The sequence below is a fragment of the Tenrec ecaudatus genome, chromosome 10 (genome assembly GCF_050624435.1).
Source record: "Tenrec ecaudatus isolate mTenEca1 chromosome 10, mTenEca1.hap1, whole genome shotgun sequence".
NCBI lineage: Eukaryota > Metazoa > Chordata > Mammalia > Afrosoricida > Tenrecidae > Tenrec > Tenrec ecaudatus.
The window spans coordinates 127,282,426-127,298,917 of NC_134539.1; the positions used below are offsets into that span (position 1 = coordinate 127,282,426).

The 16,492-nt window shown below is 41.9% G+C and overlaps 1 protein-coding gene across 7 annotated transcripts in view; it reads right to left on the reverse strand.

The window, feature by feature from the left end:
- STXBP4 (syntaxin binding protein 4) overlaps positions 1–16,492 on the reverse strand; it is a 178,566-nt gene that overhangs the window by 88,342 nt on the left and 73,732 nt on the right. For all 7 annotated transcript variants that reach the window (XM_075561576.1, XM_075561573.1, XM_075561570.1 and 4 more), the window contains 4 exons: positions 8,891–9,067; positions 3,832–3,948; positions 2,933–2,982; positions 526–659 (listed from right to left, as the gene is read on the reverse strand). In XM_075561576.1, the coding sequence (XP_075417691.1) occupies positions 526–659; positions 2,933–2,982; positions 3,832–3,948; positions 8,891–9,067 (478 nt within the window). The remainder of the gene's footprint in view (positions 1–525; positions 660–2,932; positions 2,983–3,831; positions 3,949–8,890; positions 9,068–16,492) is intronic.

Sequence of the window (16,492 nt, forward strand, 5' to 3'; positions counted from 1 at the left end):
CTTAATTTAATTAAACATGATTGTTTTTCTCTTTCTCTGGGGTCGATTATACAGTTCCACCTCGATCACACATTTGGTGATTTGTGGTTGTTTCCTAAGTGTGGCTCACTTCCAGGGTGGATGTGTGGACAGTTGGGAGGCACCAGCGGTGGGCACAGTGACGCGTGGTTCTTTTCCACACAGGGTGCAAGGGTGTCAGAGGTGTTAAGCATCCTATCTTTACAGGGTGCCTGAAACAGTCCTGTGTAACAAAGGACTGTCTTGGGTCCCACAGAAGGGGAGGTGAAGATGTGTTCTCAGTTGGCTATCTTTAGTCCGATGTCATGATGAGCGGCTTACAGACAGCACATCATCCCCTATACAATAGGTACACTCACATTTCCATCGGCTAGCCATCAATTTTAGGTAACAAATATACACAAGAAATTTGAATGGTCAGACTCGAAATGCTCTTATTTTTCTTTTCTTAACTAAATTGTTTTCTTTAAAAAAAAAAAAGAAGGCAAAAAAATGCCCCAAACTTACAATCCATGTCAAGTATGGCACGAACAGATCTGACCAGTTCCTTGGATTCAAGCACCAGGGCTGCAGGGATATTACGCCTACTCCTTCCCAGATGTGTTAGAGAAGTCTGAGATGCTAACATTGCTCTTCTTTCGCTGAGAGGGAAACAACATTGAACATGGGATCAATAGGTTGTATATATTTTTGATAAATATGAATTCCTACAAATTAGCAATGTGTATACAAGCATATCTCTTTCTGAGACCACTGTGCTCCTACAGCAGGTTGTTCTTGTCATGAGCTGTCAGGTTGGTTCCAGCTCCTAGCAACCCCGAGGGACCAGTTCCAACTCCCCAGAGGGCCTGTGAGGTGGCCGTCCGACTGCAGCACACGGCCAGCCTCTTTCTTCCCGGAGAGCTGCTGGTGGGTTCGAAACATCAGAACTTTCGTTTAGCAGCCCAGTGTTTAATCATTACACTGCCAGGGCACTTCTTATAGGCACACAAAAAAGTAAGCCACAAAAATATGTCTTCAATTCTATATTATGCAGTCAACAGAAATATTTTTTTCGGAATTAAGCTAATTTCATAGATGTGAAGCAAGTAACAGAAGGCTGGCGTACCTCCTACATAAATCAATGGGCTTACTTTGTTGGTGCTTATATTAAGTGAACGTGGCATTGCCTTTCATTTTGCTTTTATAAAGATCTTAATGAACTACTTAAATGTACAGTTATTGAACATTTACCATGACTTCTAATAATATTGAATATAAATTTGATCATATATATTTAATTCCAAAATGATCACTAATGTACTTCCATTTGTTGCTCCAGAAGATAAAACAGCATTTCACTTCATTTAGATGCAGATACCACCTGAAATGAATGTAATCTAACACAATTAAGACTGCAAGGCCTTACTGCAAAAAACCCTGCCCGAAAGCTGTTTCTTGGAAAGAAACAATTTTAATTAAAACCACGATGACTTAAAATTCATCATCTTAGCAGTGGTATTATGAATTCATACAGAGAAACTAATGCATCAGTTCTCAAATGGAAACACCTAGTTTTGTTCTGTGCAGAAAGATCCAGGACAAAGCCCATCTTTCCCATGAAGCAGGTTAAGGCAAGAACAGGTTCTGGCTTTTAATCAGTCATTTTACATTTTCACTTTTAACAACAAAGCTTTGGAATGATGAGTTAAGGTCACAAGGAGATTACAGGAGGGAGGAGACGTGTAATGTAGTCCATCCATATGTGACTGCTGCATATCTTAACATCTTTATTAAAAAAACCATCATGGACTGCACATAATGATTTCATAAACAGAATGGAGAATGATACAAAGTTTCAGATGTCTTAACTATAAGAAATAAAGTACTGGAACCAATTATAAGGATCTACATATAACTTCCTCCCTGGGGGACAGACAACAGAAAAGTAGGTGAAGAAAGGAGATGTTGGACAGTGTAAGGCATAATAAAAATGCCGATTCCAGGGCATCAATCCAAGTAAGCTGCAGAGGTTTTCTTTCTTTCATTTTTAAATTTATTTTTAAAAATTTTTTATGTGACAATGTGGGATCCTGGCATGGCTCTGCGGGGCACTCCCAGCAGGCGCTCCACAGAGAAGAGTGTGTTGCCTGCTGCAGGCGCTATTTCCCTCAGAGACCATGCCCGGGTGGCGCACAGGGGGATGCAGCTCCTGCGGTTTTCAAAGGCTGAGTGTGGGAGATTAAATCACCACCCCTTTCTTCCAAGTTGCCTTTGGGTGGGCTCAAAAATCCAACCTTTCTGTTACCATCTGAGCAGATTAAAGGTTTGCATCACCCAGCGACTCCATAATAAATGGCTAAATGTCCCCAAACTGTTTTGGCAGAAAGGAATCCAAAAATAAATGCTTTGGTGGGGAGGGGTGGAGGCCACATATTCAAATGCATTTTACAAGACCCCTAAGTCAGTGTTTCTCACCCTCCCTAAAGCCATGACCCTTTCATACAGTTCCTCATGTTGTGGTGACCCCCCCCCCCAAAACCATCAAATTATTTTTGTCACTACTTTATCTCTGTAATTTTGCTACTGTTATGAATCAGGTGATCCCTGTGAAAGGGTCATTTGACTCCCACAGGGGTCACGACCCACAGGTTGTGAACCATTGCCCTAAGCCTTAAATAGGACAAAGACAAATCCTAAGAGGGAAACTTACTACTGGGGTCTCTATAAAAAATATTTGAATTTGGGGACATTTTTTAATCCCTTAGAACACAAATGTATCCTTGTTCCTATTTCGGTAACGTCCAACCATTGCATCTAATAGGACATGTAGCTCTTAAGACTTTTACAGATGTTTTAATATTTTAATAACAAGAATCAGATGAAAATTTTAATCATTGGCCATACAATATAGAAAGCTCTTGAATATTCTTACCTTAAGTTGGGCAAACAAGCAGGATTATCAGAAAACACTTCTTGAACAGCCTAATGACAAACAAGATTGTGAAGAAGATATGTAAGTCTGATGGTTTTAAAACTACCTTTTCCTGTTTAATTAATATGCATAACCCCCTGTCCCCTTTGGTTAAACAATGGTGTCTGATACAGAAGGGTGAAAACAAACCCATTATCCTAACATGGAATTCTACTCAGGAACTTAATACATCTAGAAACACTTCTTTAAAGGGTTGAATATTTATCAGATAATATTCACATAGTATCAAGAGTCTTAGGAAAATATTCATTAAAACTAAAGGACAGTTTAGCTTAAGTTGTAAAAAAAAAACCCCAAAAACCACTGCCTTGAGCAGTACGCTCTTTTAAGCCCTCTCTACCCGGGATCAAGCTACCAGCAGTGACTCAGAAGACCAGGTGGGGAGCTGAGGGGCAGTGAGTTGAGTGGGGTTGATGGGGAGGAACGACTGGGCAAAGGGGCAGAGAGTGGCTAAACAACTCCAAAAAGGTGACTGTCACTGAATTGTATGTGGAGAGACTGTTGAATTCATTTATGCTCTGCTGTGAATATTCCCAACAATAAAAATAAAAAAATTTATTGTTAAAAACAAAAACTGAATATGTAAGATGATGTTACCTGGTCTAACTGATTTCTTTTAGTACTCTATTTAAAGTTACCTCATTTACTCATTTTAATTCTCTAATTTTAATTTTATTCTCTAATTTTAATTCTCAGAGTTGGTCACCATTGCTGTTTCAAGACAGAGAACATTTTGTTAGTCACCAACGAGTGTGGAATATATGTACAAGGTCGAGGCCTCTGTGTTTCTTAAAAGCAAACATACAAACAAACAGCGTAATGGGAACAGAAATTTTTACCTCTACAAAATGAAGAAGCTTTTCAGTGGATGCCTCGAAAGTTTTACAAGCCATTTCTGATTTCCGCAACTGGCAGTCAAGCACCGTGATTCTTTTTCTCAAATCTTGAACAGTTTCCTGGACACAGAGAGCACACGAGATGTTGTACACCTTCCTGCAGGGGCTCATTTCCTGTGTCCATGAACTAACATTCAATATTACCCATATCATTTATTGTCCTTACTTTAAATATCTTCTGATTCTGGGGGTGGGTGAGAAGGCACACTGATGGGTTTTTATATTTTTTGTTGTTGTTATTATTACTATTATTATTTTGCAACACGGCATACCAGATACTGTCAGGAACTCCTGCCACTATAGCACCCCGGTAGATGGTGGGGTCGCACATGCGTGTCTGAGGTCCACCCTCATCCAGTGTAGAGCTCAGTTTGTAGAGCAGTAGCAGTTCCACAGAGACGAGCGGTATCAGCGCATGCTGCGCCCACTGAGGTAAGAGAGCAATATGGCCTCATGGGCTCCAAGTGTATAAGTTGACCCCTGGTGCCCTACAGCTTTGGGCTGCACCTGGCACAAATCACAGTTCAAACACCCAGCTCACTGCCGACTCATTGCAACCCTGTGGGGACAGGGTGGAACTGCCCTTGAGGGTTTCTGAGAGTGTAACTCTATGGGAGCAGAAAGCCCGTCTTTGTCCTGAGGAATGTAACCACTGCGCCATCAGGGCCCCAACCACACTTGGGCAACGGTGAGTGGGAAACTAGGAAGGAATAACCCTAACAGAGGTAAGAGCAGTGATCTGATTCCAGCTCTGAGAGAGTGGGTACAAAAAGTTTTCCCTGAATAATTCTAAAGCAAAGACCCTCACTCATGCATGTCTGGAGACAGAATTTACATCCCCAGAAAATCCACAAATTGAAAGTCCAGCACAAAACTTCTCTGGAGAATAACACCTTAAACTCAGATCTCAAAGAGTCTCCACATAAATAATATCAAAGAATATGACCTCACAATAAAAACAAACCCGCGAAACATATGAGGAAATAAGTAATCGTGAATGAAGGTCGACTTAAGGAAGTAAATTATACATCATACCTATAAAGACAGTGCATATTGACTGGATCAGATAGAACTTTTCAAGCAATTATGTTTAATATATTTAGAAATTAGAGAATTTAAAGTATAATAAACGGATACAAACAATCTGGGAACTATTAAAATAGAACCAGATTGTATAAAATGTCAACTTCTCAAAAATAAAAGTATACTCAAACTTAAATTAGCAACTCAATTTATGGGTTTAACATCCTATTCGATACAGTTGAAAGAGCACAGGTAAAATGAAAGGCACAGGTAAAGAAACCCCTAATAATGGAAAATAAAGAGGAAAAATTGAAAACATAAAAAGGAAGATTAAAAAGGAAGGAAGAAAGAGCAAGAGGAAAGTCTAGCATATATCTAATCTGAATTATAAAAGGAGACTAAAAAGAATAAAAGAGCTCAAGGTAAAAGGTCAGGGTTTTTTCAGAAATGGCAAAAGACACTCTTGCTCAGATTTAGGAAGCTCAACAAATCCCAAACAATATAAATAAAAATCAATCCACACATGACTCATGACAGTCAAAATGCTGAACATCAAAGACAAAGAGCTCTTAAAGCCATTTAGAAAAAAAACAAGATATGAGCAAACAAATGGCAGACAGATAGCTGGCTGACATCACAATCTTTGAATAAAAACACTGAAAGAAATGAAATTCTCCAACCTGATATTCTAGATCTAGCAAAAACCTACTATAAGAACAAGGGCTCTAGAAAGATATTTTCCCAACCAAAATGGAAGACAGATTATTACCAACTGACCCTTACTAAATTAATTTCTAAAAGATATATGTTAGAGGAAAAGAGGGAATAATCCTAATAAAAGCTCTAGGATACAAAAAAAGAACATTGGCCCTAGAAAATAGTGAGCATAGGGCCTATGTGGGCAAACAGTGAGTGGGCAGAATAGTCAGAATATGTAATGAATAAAGTTAAAATCAAGAAGTGAAGTACTCACGGAAATAGAAATTAGGTGAGGAGGAGACAGTTGCAGTTATTGTTTGGATATATAATGTTTGGAAGAAGGGAGAGCTACTGATCATTTTTATAATTTAAGTTAGAATATTAAAATTTCTCAGACAATTTTCAAAAATAGGAAACTAGTTAGCAAATAAGCAAAATCAAACAACATACTGTTAGGGCATCTGATGGAGATTCAAGTGTTTTGATGTAAAAATGCCATTAGCTTTATATATACATATATGTGTGTGTGCGTGTGTATATATATATATATATATAGCTTTATTGGGGGCTCTTATAGCTCTTGTAACAATCCAAACCTCAGTTGTATCAAGCACACTTGTATATGTTGCCATCATCATTTTCCATTATCTTTTAAGTCCATTTTCCCAACAAACTTTTTGAAGCCCTCTAGAATATACATATGTAGGTAGTAAGATTATCGAGAAAATTATTAATATTAAATCTAGGAAAGTGGTCATCTTCGAGAGTAGTGAAACCCTGTCGTTGTCGGCGAGTTCAGCTCATGGAGACCTCATGGGGCAAAGGGGAAGGACCTCACAGGGCGCCATGTTTTCCCGCCCCACCCCCTGCAGCTGATTGGTTGAATTGCTGCTGAACACTTTCATCACTGCCCACCATGGCTCCTTGTGAGCAAAGGAGAGGGGTACAATTGGGAATGGACATTGTGGTTTTACAAAGACATTGCTATTGTTTTATAAGATGAAAATGGGTTAAATAAAAGGCAATTCTGTTAAAAATAGAAAGTATAAGGGAAAAGTCTAATCTAAAAATACAACATTGTCAGAAAAAGGATTGCATGTTAAAAATAAAAATGCGAGTCTGCATTCTCTCCCATCATGGTCAAAATTTCCCTTAAGGAACCTTGAATAATGAGAAAGCAGAGTTTTCCCTCTCTCTGGTATTAGATTTAGAGAGTGTTGAGATGACAATGAGCAGAGATAGAACTGTTTCTGAAGATGAAATGCCCACGGGTATCTATTAGACTTGGTATCGTTAAGCTGGTTTATTTGTGGGTCTTTTCTCATGTACTGCTGAGACCCACATCTGACATATCTCACTTTGAGGGGGGTGGGAGACAAGTCAATGGTTTAGCTTAGGATGTAAAAGGGAAGAATGACATGAAAACTCCATCATGCTACAGAGAAGAACAGAATTAATTATGTTACCAGACAACGTCGGGTAAAAATATGTCTCTGCTAGAAGTTGAAAGAGGGAATTGCAAATATTTCAAGTTTAAAATAAAATCACAAGACTGTCTTGAAAGTTACACTATTTAAAAAGAAAGTATTCTTTAAAACACTTATTTTTTGTGGGTGAAGGGATTAGTTGGAGAGTGTAAGATATGACAAAATAATGATTTCTAAATTATCAAGGGTCCATGAGGGAGGGGGGAGTGGGGAGGGAGGGGGAAATGAAGAGCTGATGCTAGGGGCTTAAGTGGAGAGCAGATGTTTTGGGAATGATGGGGGCAATGAACGTACAAATGCGCTTTACACAATTGATGTATGTGTGGATTTGGGATAGGGTTTGTGTGGGCCCCTAATAAAATGATTAAAAAGTGAAACAAAACAATGGATGTATGGAATGTTATAAGAGCTGTAAGAGCCCCCAATAAAATGATTTTTAAAAAACTGAGTAAAAAAGAAAACACTTATTTTTCCTCAAAAGTAACTTGATTATTAAAAAATACTTTTAATATTTCTAAATGATTTTCAGAATCAGGCTAGAATTATTCATATGGCAATAATCACCTAGTACAATTGTTCTCAGACTATCAATACTTGGACAAGAACAATACAAGTTGCTTTGTTAGTAATGTTTTTTCCTTGGCCTAGTAGCATTATTAAAGAATGAGAGAAATACCAGCCTTCTTTTGGAAGTGGTTTAAATGGGCAGATTTAAATTTATTTAAGCAAAAAGACCTTAGTGGCTCTTGAGAGTTATTCAAAGATCATTTCAAAATTTCTCCTATATTTTGTTTTTCTCAAATATATTTCATTTTCACTAACACCAAAACTCAACCAAAGCATTCAAAAAACCCAGAAAACCTACTCATAGAATTGATTCTGACTCATAGCAACCGTGTGTAGGTTTTCTGAGGCTTTGGAAATCCTTATGGGAACAGCAGTTGGTGGGTTTGAACTGCCAGCCTTGCAGTTAGCAGTTTAATGTTTAGTGGACAGCAACATAGTGAATTTAAAGTACTTAACTGTTTTGTTTAAATCAAATTATCAATACACTGTTATAATTCTTTTCATGTTCTTCTGAAAGAGGGCATCGTGAGGCAAACATCCTTACCAGGTTTAGAGGTACACAATTCTGAAGTCATAAAATACCCAATTCAATTGATCCAACAGTTCACTTCAGTGCAGTGAAATGTACATGTATATGATAGTTTTTGAAGGATTCTCTATGAGTATAGTCGATTATATATGAAAAATGTGGGTTCACGTTACTTTTTGAAAACCCTTATGGGCTCTGCTGTTCAAATTGGAAAAAGCCAAAAACCAAACCCAACAAACCTTAAGTTACAACGTCGTTTCTCCCCATTAATTATCTTGGGCACGGGGCAAGAAATATTTCATTTCCACACTTGCTTTAGCATTTCAATCAGTGAGCAAAACCCACACGTGCATCCCACCATCCCACAAGACAAAGGAACACATTCAAACACCAGAAAGAAAAGCAATGTAATCAATTAAATGCAAGCTATCTCCACGAGCTCGTGTCCAAGCTGTGGACCGTTGACCAAGGACCCCCATAAACTCGAGACCCAAGCTTTTCCATCCCCCAGCGATCTGGGTGAAGAGAGGCTAACCACCTTCCTGCCGCCTCCCTCCAGGCACACCTTCCCCTCACTGAATAATGGAGGACAAACACTGACCTAGTTTAGGAGCGCAGATGAAAAGAGAGTGAAGACAGGACACATGACAACGGCAGGGAAACCATGGTAACTAGGAGCGAGGGCTGCTTTGCTTACTTTATTGTGGTCAGAATAATCAGCAAGCTGGGCCTTGAGCTCTGCGATCTCCGCCTCTAGCAGACGGATTACTTCTTCGTAGTCTATTTCCATGCCGCGCGCCTGCCTCTGTGCAGCTTCAGCGAGGTGGACCCGACTGCGTAGGGCTCTCGTTTCTTCAACCACAGCTTTGGCTTCCTACAGAGTACAGTGTCGTTTTTATAAAACAGAATCAAAAAGCATCTTGATTAGTCTACACGTGCTCTGCATTTCATAACCAGCGCTCGTGTTATCTTACTACCTGAAGTCGCTGCCCTCTCAACTTTCCCTGGGTCGATTTCTGAGTAAGTCTTAGTGTGGAACCTTCAACTTGTGCCCCTCGGACAACACTGTGAGCATTACGGAAGTAGCAAAGCGCGCGAGACAGAAGGTTGGAAACGGACTCAAAGGATACGAAGTGCAAGGCGCCTGTAAAAAACTCAAGTGGGTGCAAGAAGAGTGTACGTTCTAGAAAAATCCCAGCAGCTCCGCTGGGCGCTGCTGACGGAGCCACAAGGTGTTGTGGGCTTGTCTGTGGACCAAGCCATGCGAAAGGTCAAAACTTTTCCTCTTGAACATGAGTCTAAGAGTGACCACGCCCTTCTTAAATCAAGCCATAGACTCCAACAAAGCATACAGCAAAATATAACTCACATTTATGTGGATAGTTATTGCAGTCGGAGGCAGTGCCCACAAGATATTTATTAGACAAGTTGCATCTCAGATGCGCCATGTGGCTTTTCTGATTTAATCTTTAGAATGAGATTGAGGAAATGACGTTATTTTTAAAAAACCACTTTGCACAGGAGCAAACAGACTCAGGAGTCATAGAACCTGTCCAAAGACATGGAGTTATGACCATTTGAACTCAAGTCTGCTTGAGTCCAACATGAGTGCTTTTCTTCCACCACGGGACTCTGTTTTCAGTAATCAGTAAACAGACCAACAAAATACAAAGCACCCTACACTATCTACACCTTTCATTTCAGGAAGCGGATGCTCATTGCCACGCCCACAGGACAGAGTAGAATTTCCCCACAGGGTTGCCAAGGGCGAGCATCTTTTCCAAGATAGGCTGCACCAGTTCTTTTCTCCTGCAGATTGGCTGGTGGGTTTGAATCGGCAACCTCTCGGTTAGCAGCCAAGTGCTTTAGCCATTATACCACCAGTCCTCCTCAGGAAGACCACACCAAAACACGAGCTCTGCATCGAGCCGATTTCAACTTCCCCGTGACCCTACGGAACAGAGTAAAACTGCCCTTTGCACCTGTGGGTTTCTAAGAATGGAACTCTTCGTGGGAGAAGAAAGCTCCATTTTTCTCCCTTGGAGCAGCTGGTGGTTTAGAACTGCTGAACTTCCACTGAGCAGTGTACTGCATCACCACTCCACCACCCGAGCTCCTGGAGGAGGAGGAGCACAGGTAGCTCACACCACTTACCCTCTTCAGTGCACTTGGTCCCGGGTCAGGGAAAGCCCCCCCAAGGCACTGATAGCAGCGTTTAACATGGCAGGCATTCTACGGTAAACCATTTCCGTGTTCCTTATTTACTTGGTGTGGGCATCTCTCTCATTTTGGAATGCAACTTTCTGCTCCAATTGCCATGGCTAATATGCAACTATGGGTATTTTCATTTACGTGGAGTCACCATAGGACACTCTTCTCTTGTCCGAGCCCAACCACCTTACACGCATATTAAATATCTTCAATAATAGAGGAGAATTGGTGGTGCCGTGGGGTAAGCGTTGGACTGGTACCCACAAGATGCAGCCGTGTGCTCCCATCGAGATCTACAGCCTTGGAAACCTACATAGCACTGCAGAATCGAATTGATGGCTGTGGCCTTTTTTTCTGGGTTTATTAAATTAATATTTATTCGTGCTTATGTGTGAGGTTCTGCTCCAGGTACTGGAGAAACATAACTGAACCAAATAGACATAATGTCTCTCTCCACCATCAGAACTTACATCTTAGTTGGGGGGAATAGACAGTAAGTTAGGGAGGAGGTGTCAGGGTAGAGCCTACTGAAGTGACATTTGATCAGAAGTCTAGAGGGGAGATAGAGGTATGAAGACTTCATTAGGAGGTGCTTTCTGGGAATGGGGTTTGCAGTAGGATTGTGCCTTCCATCTTTTTTTTAAGATCATTTTATTGGGGGCTCTTACAAATCTTGTTACAATCCATACACCAATCGTGTCAGACATATTCGTACATATATTGCCATCATTCTTTTCTAGACTTTTACTTTCTATTGAACCCTTGGAATCAGCTCCTCTTCCTCCCTACCCCGTTCCCCGTGCCTTCCAGTTTTAAAGGACAGCAAGAAGGCTCTATTTGGGCAGGTGGAGAAAGGAGCAGGAGGCAGGGAAAGGGGAGGAGTAGGACTTGGGATCTGAGTGGTAATGAGAAGATGAGGGGACTGATCCTAAGGGGCTTTCTAGGTCACTCTAAGGCTCGTTTGGCTTTTATAAAGGATGGCATGGGAGGTTATTGGAGGCTTTTAGCAGAAGAGTGATAAGATCTGGCTTACATTTTAAGAGGATTGTTTTGGTTGCTGTGCTGACAGGAGGCTAAAGCAGTGTGCCGGGTGCAAGCAGAGAGAGGAGGAAGAGAGAAGGGGTAAGGCCACTGCAGTGTGGACAGTGGGGGAGGAGGTGGACAGTGGCTGGATTCTCAAGAGAGTGAGAAAGTAGAGTTATCGGCATAATTGATCATCAATAACATTAACCTCTTAGCAGACAACCATGGCATGTGATAAAAATACAGAGGGGCTATAAACTATCTTCCCCTCTTCTGACTCAGCTTAGACAGCCAGTTACTACTTCGGTGAGTGGAGGAGAGAAAGAAATGCCAGACAAAAAGAGAGCCAGAGGGGTCAGGCTCTGCTAGAAAGGATATGACAGGACAGACAGAAGAGTTTGTATTATGCAGACTTTTGAGCAAAACTGATGCGTAAACGCAGTGCTTTAGAACGTGAACTCTGGCAGTGGGGGCACCACAGATAGATATGGCCAACCGACTGCCAACAGTACCCTTGAACCAAAGACTCGTTTCACTGTACCTGAATGGCACTTTTAGAGAGAGTTATTTGAATAAAGCAAAAGACAGCTACTTAGCCCATCAGACCCAGCAGGGAGTTCACCTGCCAATCAGCTGAGTCACCAGAGCCACAGCGGGATCAACCACGGAGCATCAGATGATTAGCTTCCTTGCGGGAGACAATGGCTATGTGCTGGCATGCTCTGAGGTTCACGTGCATCAACTCAGCCAATCTGCAGACTGCCGTGCAAGGCATGCCCTCTCACTGTCTACTTCTAAAAGGCAGGAAACTGGCGCACAGGAGGAAAAGATTCTGCTCAAGATCGTCACCCCAGCATGTGGCTACATGAGGATTTGAACCCTGACATTCTAGTTCCCAAAAGGCATGCTCTTGGTTACTATGTCATAGGGCTGGTGCAAGGCCAAAATAGAAAAGTCCCAAACCCAACTCACCTGCAGATCACAGTATCATTTGTGACCAGCCCTGCAGGAGCTGAAGATGTGACAATTACAATGCTCTCTGACACATTCCCGGCTGCTCAGCCATCCCCCATTTCCGTTCAATCAAGCTAGACAAAAATACATAGCCTCTGACGACGAGGAGGAGGGCCGGCTGGGCATTCTCCATGGCGGCCATGGAGAATTACTAATTCGATGATTTGTCTCCTTCACACTCACTTCATGCAGCTCTTATTCCCCCATAAAACCAGCACTTTTATTTTTGCTCAAAGAATGCCAGTTAATTAAATGAAGAATCTGGATGGAATTTATATAGCCATCAGAGTGCACGGATGGTACTACCGTGTGACATGCAGCCGGCTTTGATGCTAACTTCGTGCTATTTCTTTTGTAAACGTGTAACTGTCAGGCTGGTGAATGAGACCCCGTAGCGAGGTTCTAGCCCTGTTCCCACTGACGGCTGTCGGAAGGAGGAGTGCGTTGAAACGTTGGCTCTTCGGGGCAGCAGTAAAGGAAGGAGAGCAGTGGTACGCGTAGTTAGCAAGACGGGATCACATAAATCCATTTCCCCCCTTTCCGCTCGGGCTGGCTTCTAATAAATAACTGCAAAGCCTCCCGGGCCGGTGACAATGGAAGCAGAATTGTTCCAGTCCCTCCCACCGGGGCAAATGCTCCAGTTGATCCACTGCTTTACTTGCTATCGGGAAAAGTTGAATTCCATTTAGAAAGTGAGGTCATAAAAGGAAAAAACAACCCCAAAAACCCCAAACTAAGATGCACTAGAAAAATCAGGGGAAAAAATTGCATAAGCATTCTGCTTTTCAATAGGAGCAAAGGGAATCCTGAATTATAAATACACCTGAATTATGAAGTAAAAAACTTTTTGGTGATACTGATACAATATTTTAATTTTTTAATTATAACTTAGGTGGAGATTTGCATCTTGGATTGTTGACTGTGTGTTCCACAGGCTAAACTCCTAATCTAGCCCCCAATCCGTTTACCCCTCCCTCCCCTGCTCCCTGGTTCCCCTTTTCCTGCCCGTGCAGTGAGCACCACCTCCCACCTCATCCAAGTCCACCTAACCCAGGGCTGGGCAAACCTGAGACGGAAGAGCCAATCCGGTCCCTCAGAACTTAACAATTCTTTGAGAGCCATAAATATATTTCACGAACAAATGAAATCGCCGTTATCTGAATAATATCCTTTTACAAGTTTCAATTTTACTTCAGAGCCACATGCATATAGGAAAGAGCAGCACATGGCTCCCGGTGTGCCGACCTTGGTCTAATCCGTTGCTTTGTCCTTCCTCCCTGGATAAACTCCACAGTCTGCTCCTTTGGGGATGAAAGTCTTTATCTTAGTTTCTTTCTTTCCCCTTTATAACGGTGGTCTCATATAATATTTGTCCTTTTGTGATGGGCTAATTTCTCTCAGCATAACGTTCCCTAGGTCATGAGTTTTTGTCCCTGTTTTGGACTGAGGCACACGGTTTCACTGTATCTATGTGCTCAGGAGCCTTCTGCTGGTGGGCGTTCATTTCGTCCTCTTCGTGCTAGGGAGCAGTGCTGCAGTGAACATGGGTGTGCATGTGTCCGTTCGTGTCACGTGAAATGCCTTTACATGGCCCCTTTGTCAAAAGAGGAATTTCCCACCTCACGGTTTCACACTGAATCCTAAGGGAAGAGCAAACCAGAGTCTTCTTTACTAATGTAATTCAAATGAGAAAGCTCTGTGCTGGGGGCTTACAAATGGTTTGAATCTGGCTGTGTTTGGACAATATTCTAAGTTATTTTTCTACACAAGGCAACATAAGACAACAAACAAAAACCCTCTCACTGCCATCAAGTCAATGCTGACTCGTAGCGACACCCTGCGGGTTTCCAAGAGCGACTTTCCTCGAGTAGAAAGCCCAGGCTGTCTCCTGTGGAGCTGCTGGTGGTTTTGAACTGCCCACCACGAAGGGGTGCGGCCCAAAGTTTAACCACTACACCACCAGGGCTCAAAACATAGGCTCCAGATGAGATCAGCCAACGTCGGCGGGAATCTTAGCTCTGCAATATATGTATTTTTTCATTGTTTTCTGCCTTTGTCCTTCTGTCTCTAAACTCTGTCCATCGTACATTATAGAACACCGCCACCTGCTTCATAAATGCGAAGCACCTCATCTCCCAAAAGAGTTAAAGGAACCGTTACGGTTCCTGGTATAGTTTTCCCCCATTTCCTCTTCACCACTTTTGGGAGAAAAAAAACAAAGCACCTTCTTGATCAGAGAGCTAAAATAGGTAATTTCTTAAGGGCTTGTGTGTGGCACTCAATAAATAATAGTGGTTTGTGAACTTTACAGATGTTGTTTGGAAACATGTGCACACATCTTTTTAAAATGTTAGCAACCATTATGAAAAACACTTTCCTCTTTCGTTGGGAGTCCTAACGGCTCCCTACAGTAGGCGGAAGAAGGATCACGTGCACTTGCACGTTTCTAATACGGCTCGCACATCCACCCTGTTCACCTTAGAAGTTCTGTAATTCTCCCCGGATCGGTAAATCTTTCAAAATGTCAATTGCTGACAGGAGAAAAAGGAGGTTGCCAGGAGATATATGTTCCAGTGGAATGTGACTTATGCTACCAAGCCCTAAAGAATGCTTCTCTTATCAGCTTCCTACATCCACGCGCTGGAAAATCCCTCCTGGTCTTGGGTCCCCTTGAGCTTGTGAAAAAGATAAAGGGTGACTGCGATGGGGCTGGGGAAGGGCTGTTTGAGGAAATGTGTTTTTTTAAAAGGAGCTAAATCTAATTTTCTGAAATGTACACAGTGAACCCTGTGAGAGCTGGATTCTGGTAGGCTGCCTGGTTTTTCTGGGTCTTGCTGCTTTCCGCTTTGGACCAGTGTGGTCACCATTTTTTGATCGCTCTCTGGTTAGTGGAAAAATACTTCCATTTTTCATCTCTGTGAGGTTTCTGCCTTACACTGGCTGCTCCATCTTTCCCAGGTTTTACTGTATTTTATTTCTGAAAACATGTATTAATAGATCTCTCAGTGGGTGATCTCAAAGATCTACCAAAGTAGCAATTTCTGAATGACTATGTAGTTCACTGTAAATATTAATGCATTCGGGGGGGGTTAATTCACAGAACATTATATGTACCTTTGATAAACCCATTTCCTTAGCTTTCCAACTCCTGCTGTACACGTAGCTCCAGTTCTCCACTACACTACCTTACGGAACCGGTTCAGCACTGTGGAGTCTTCCGGGATGATGGAATTCCTTAATCCCATTCTCACCACATGTCTGGTGCATGTCTTGATCACCTCGTGTTTGGTTACTATAAAAACCTCCAGTGATTTCCTGCTTACTGGGCCCTCCCATGTAACTTGCAAACTTCTGATGGATTTATTTTCCTCAAATAGTGTTCACGATCCACCGTAGGTAACAAACCATTACAACATGGTGGACACATGCCTTCTATCTCCACCCTTTACAGCTCTTCCAACCCACTCTTCCCAGGCCTAGTGCACGCCACTCTCTCACATGAGCAAGTGCAAGGGTGTTACATTACTGGTTTTCCAGTCTGCACGCGCCCACCCCCACCATGCTTTTGCCCGCACCCTCTTCCCATTGTGCAGACTTTACTTTTTCCTGCACCCACTTTCACCCCTTCCCCAAACAGACCTGCTTCACCTCCTCTGATGTTTCTGATCTGTCCGTCTGTAGATGGTCTTGCCCTCCCTTTTGTCGTCCATAATAGCTGCTGGATGTAATTAATTACATATCGCTGGGTATCTCCTACTGCGATCTTGAACTGCCAGCTTTTATTATTATTTTTTAACTTAACTTTCTAAAGCCAGAGGGTTCTGACCGCCCAGTTAGAACCCAAGCTGTCTGAGAATAAAAGCCTTTTCTAACATCAACAGATGTTCTATTTAACATAAAAAAGGAGTGGATAACTGACTTGACAAAAAGTGAAGATGATTAGTTTTTTCATATGTAATAATTGCTGAATTAGAGAGCTGATTAGTCAGAAGCTTCCATAGGAAAGATCTTCAAAAAATGTTTCACTTTTATGAGATTAGTAGAATTCGAT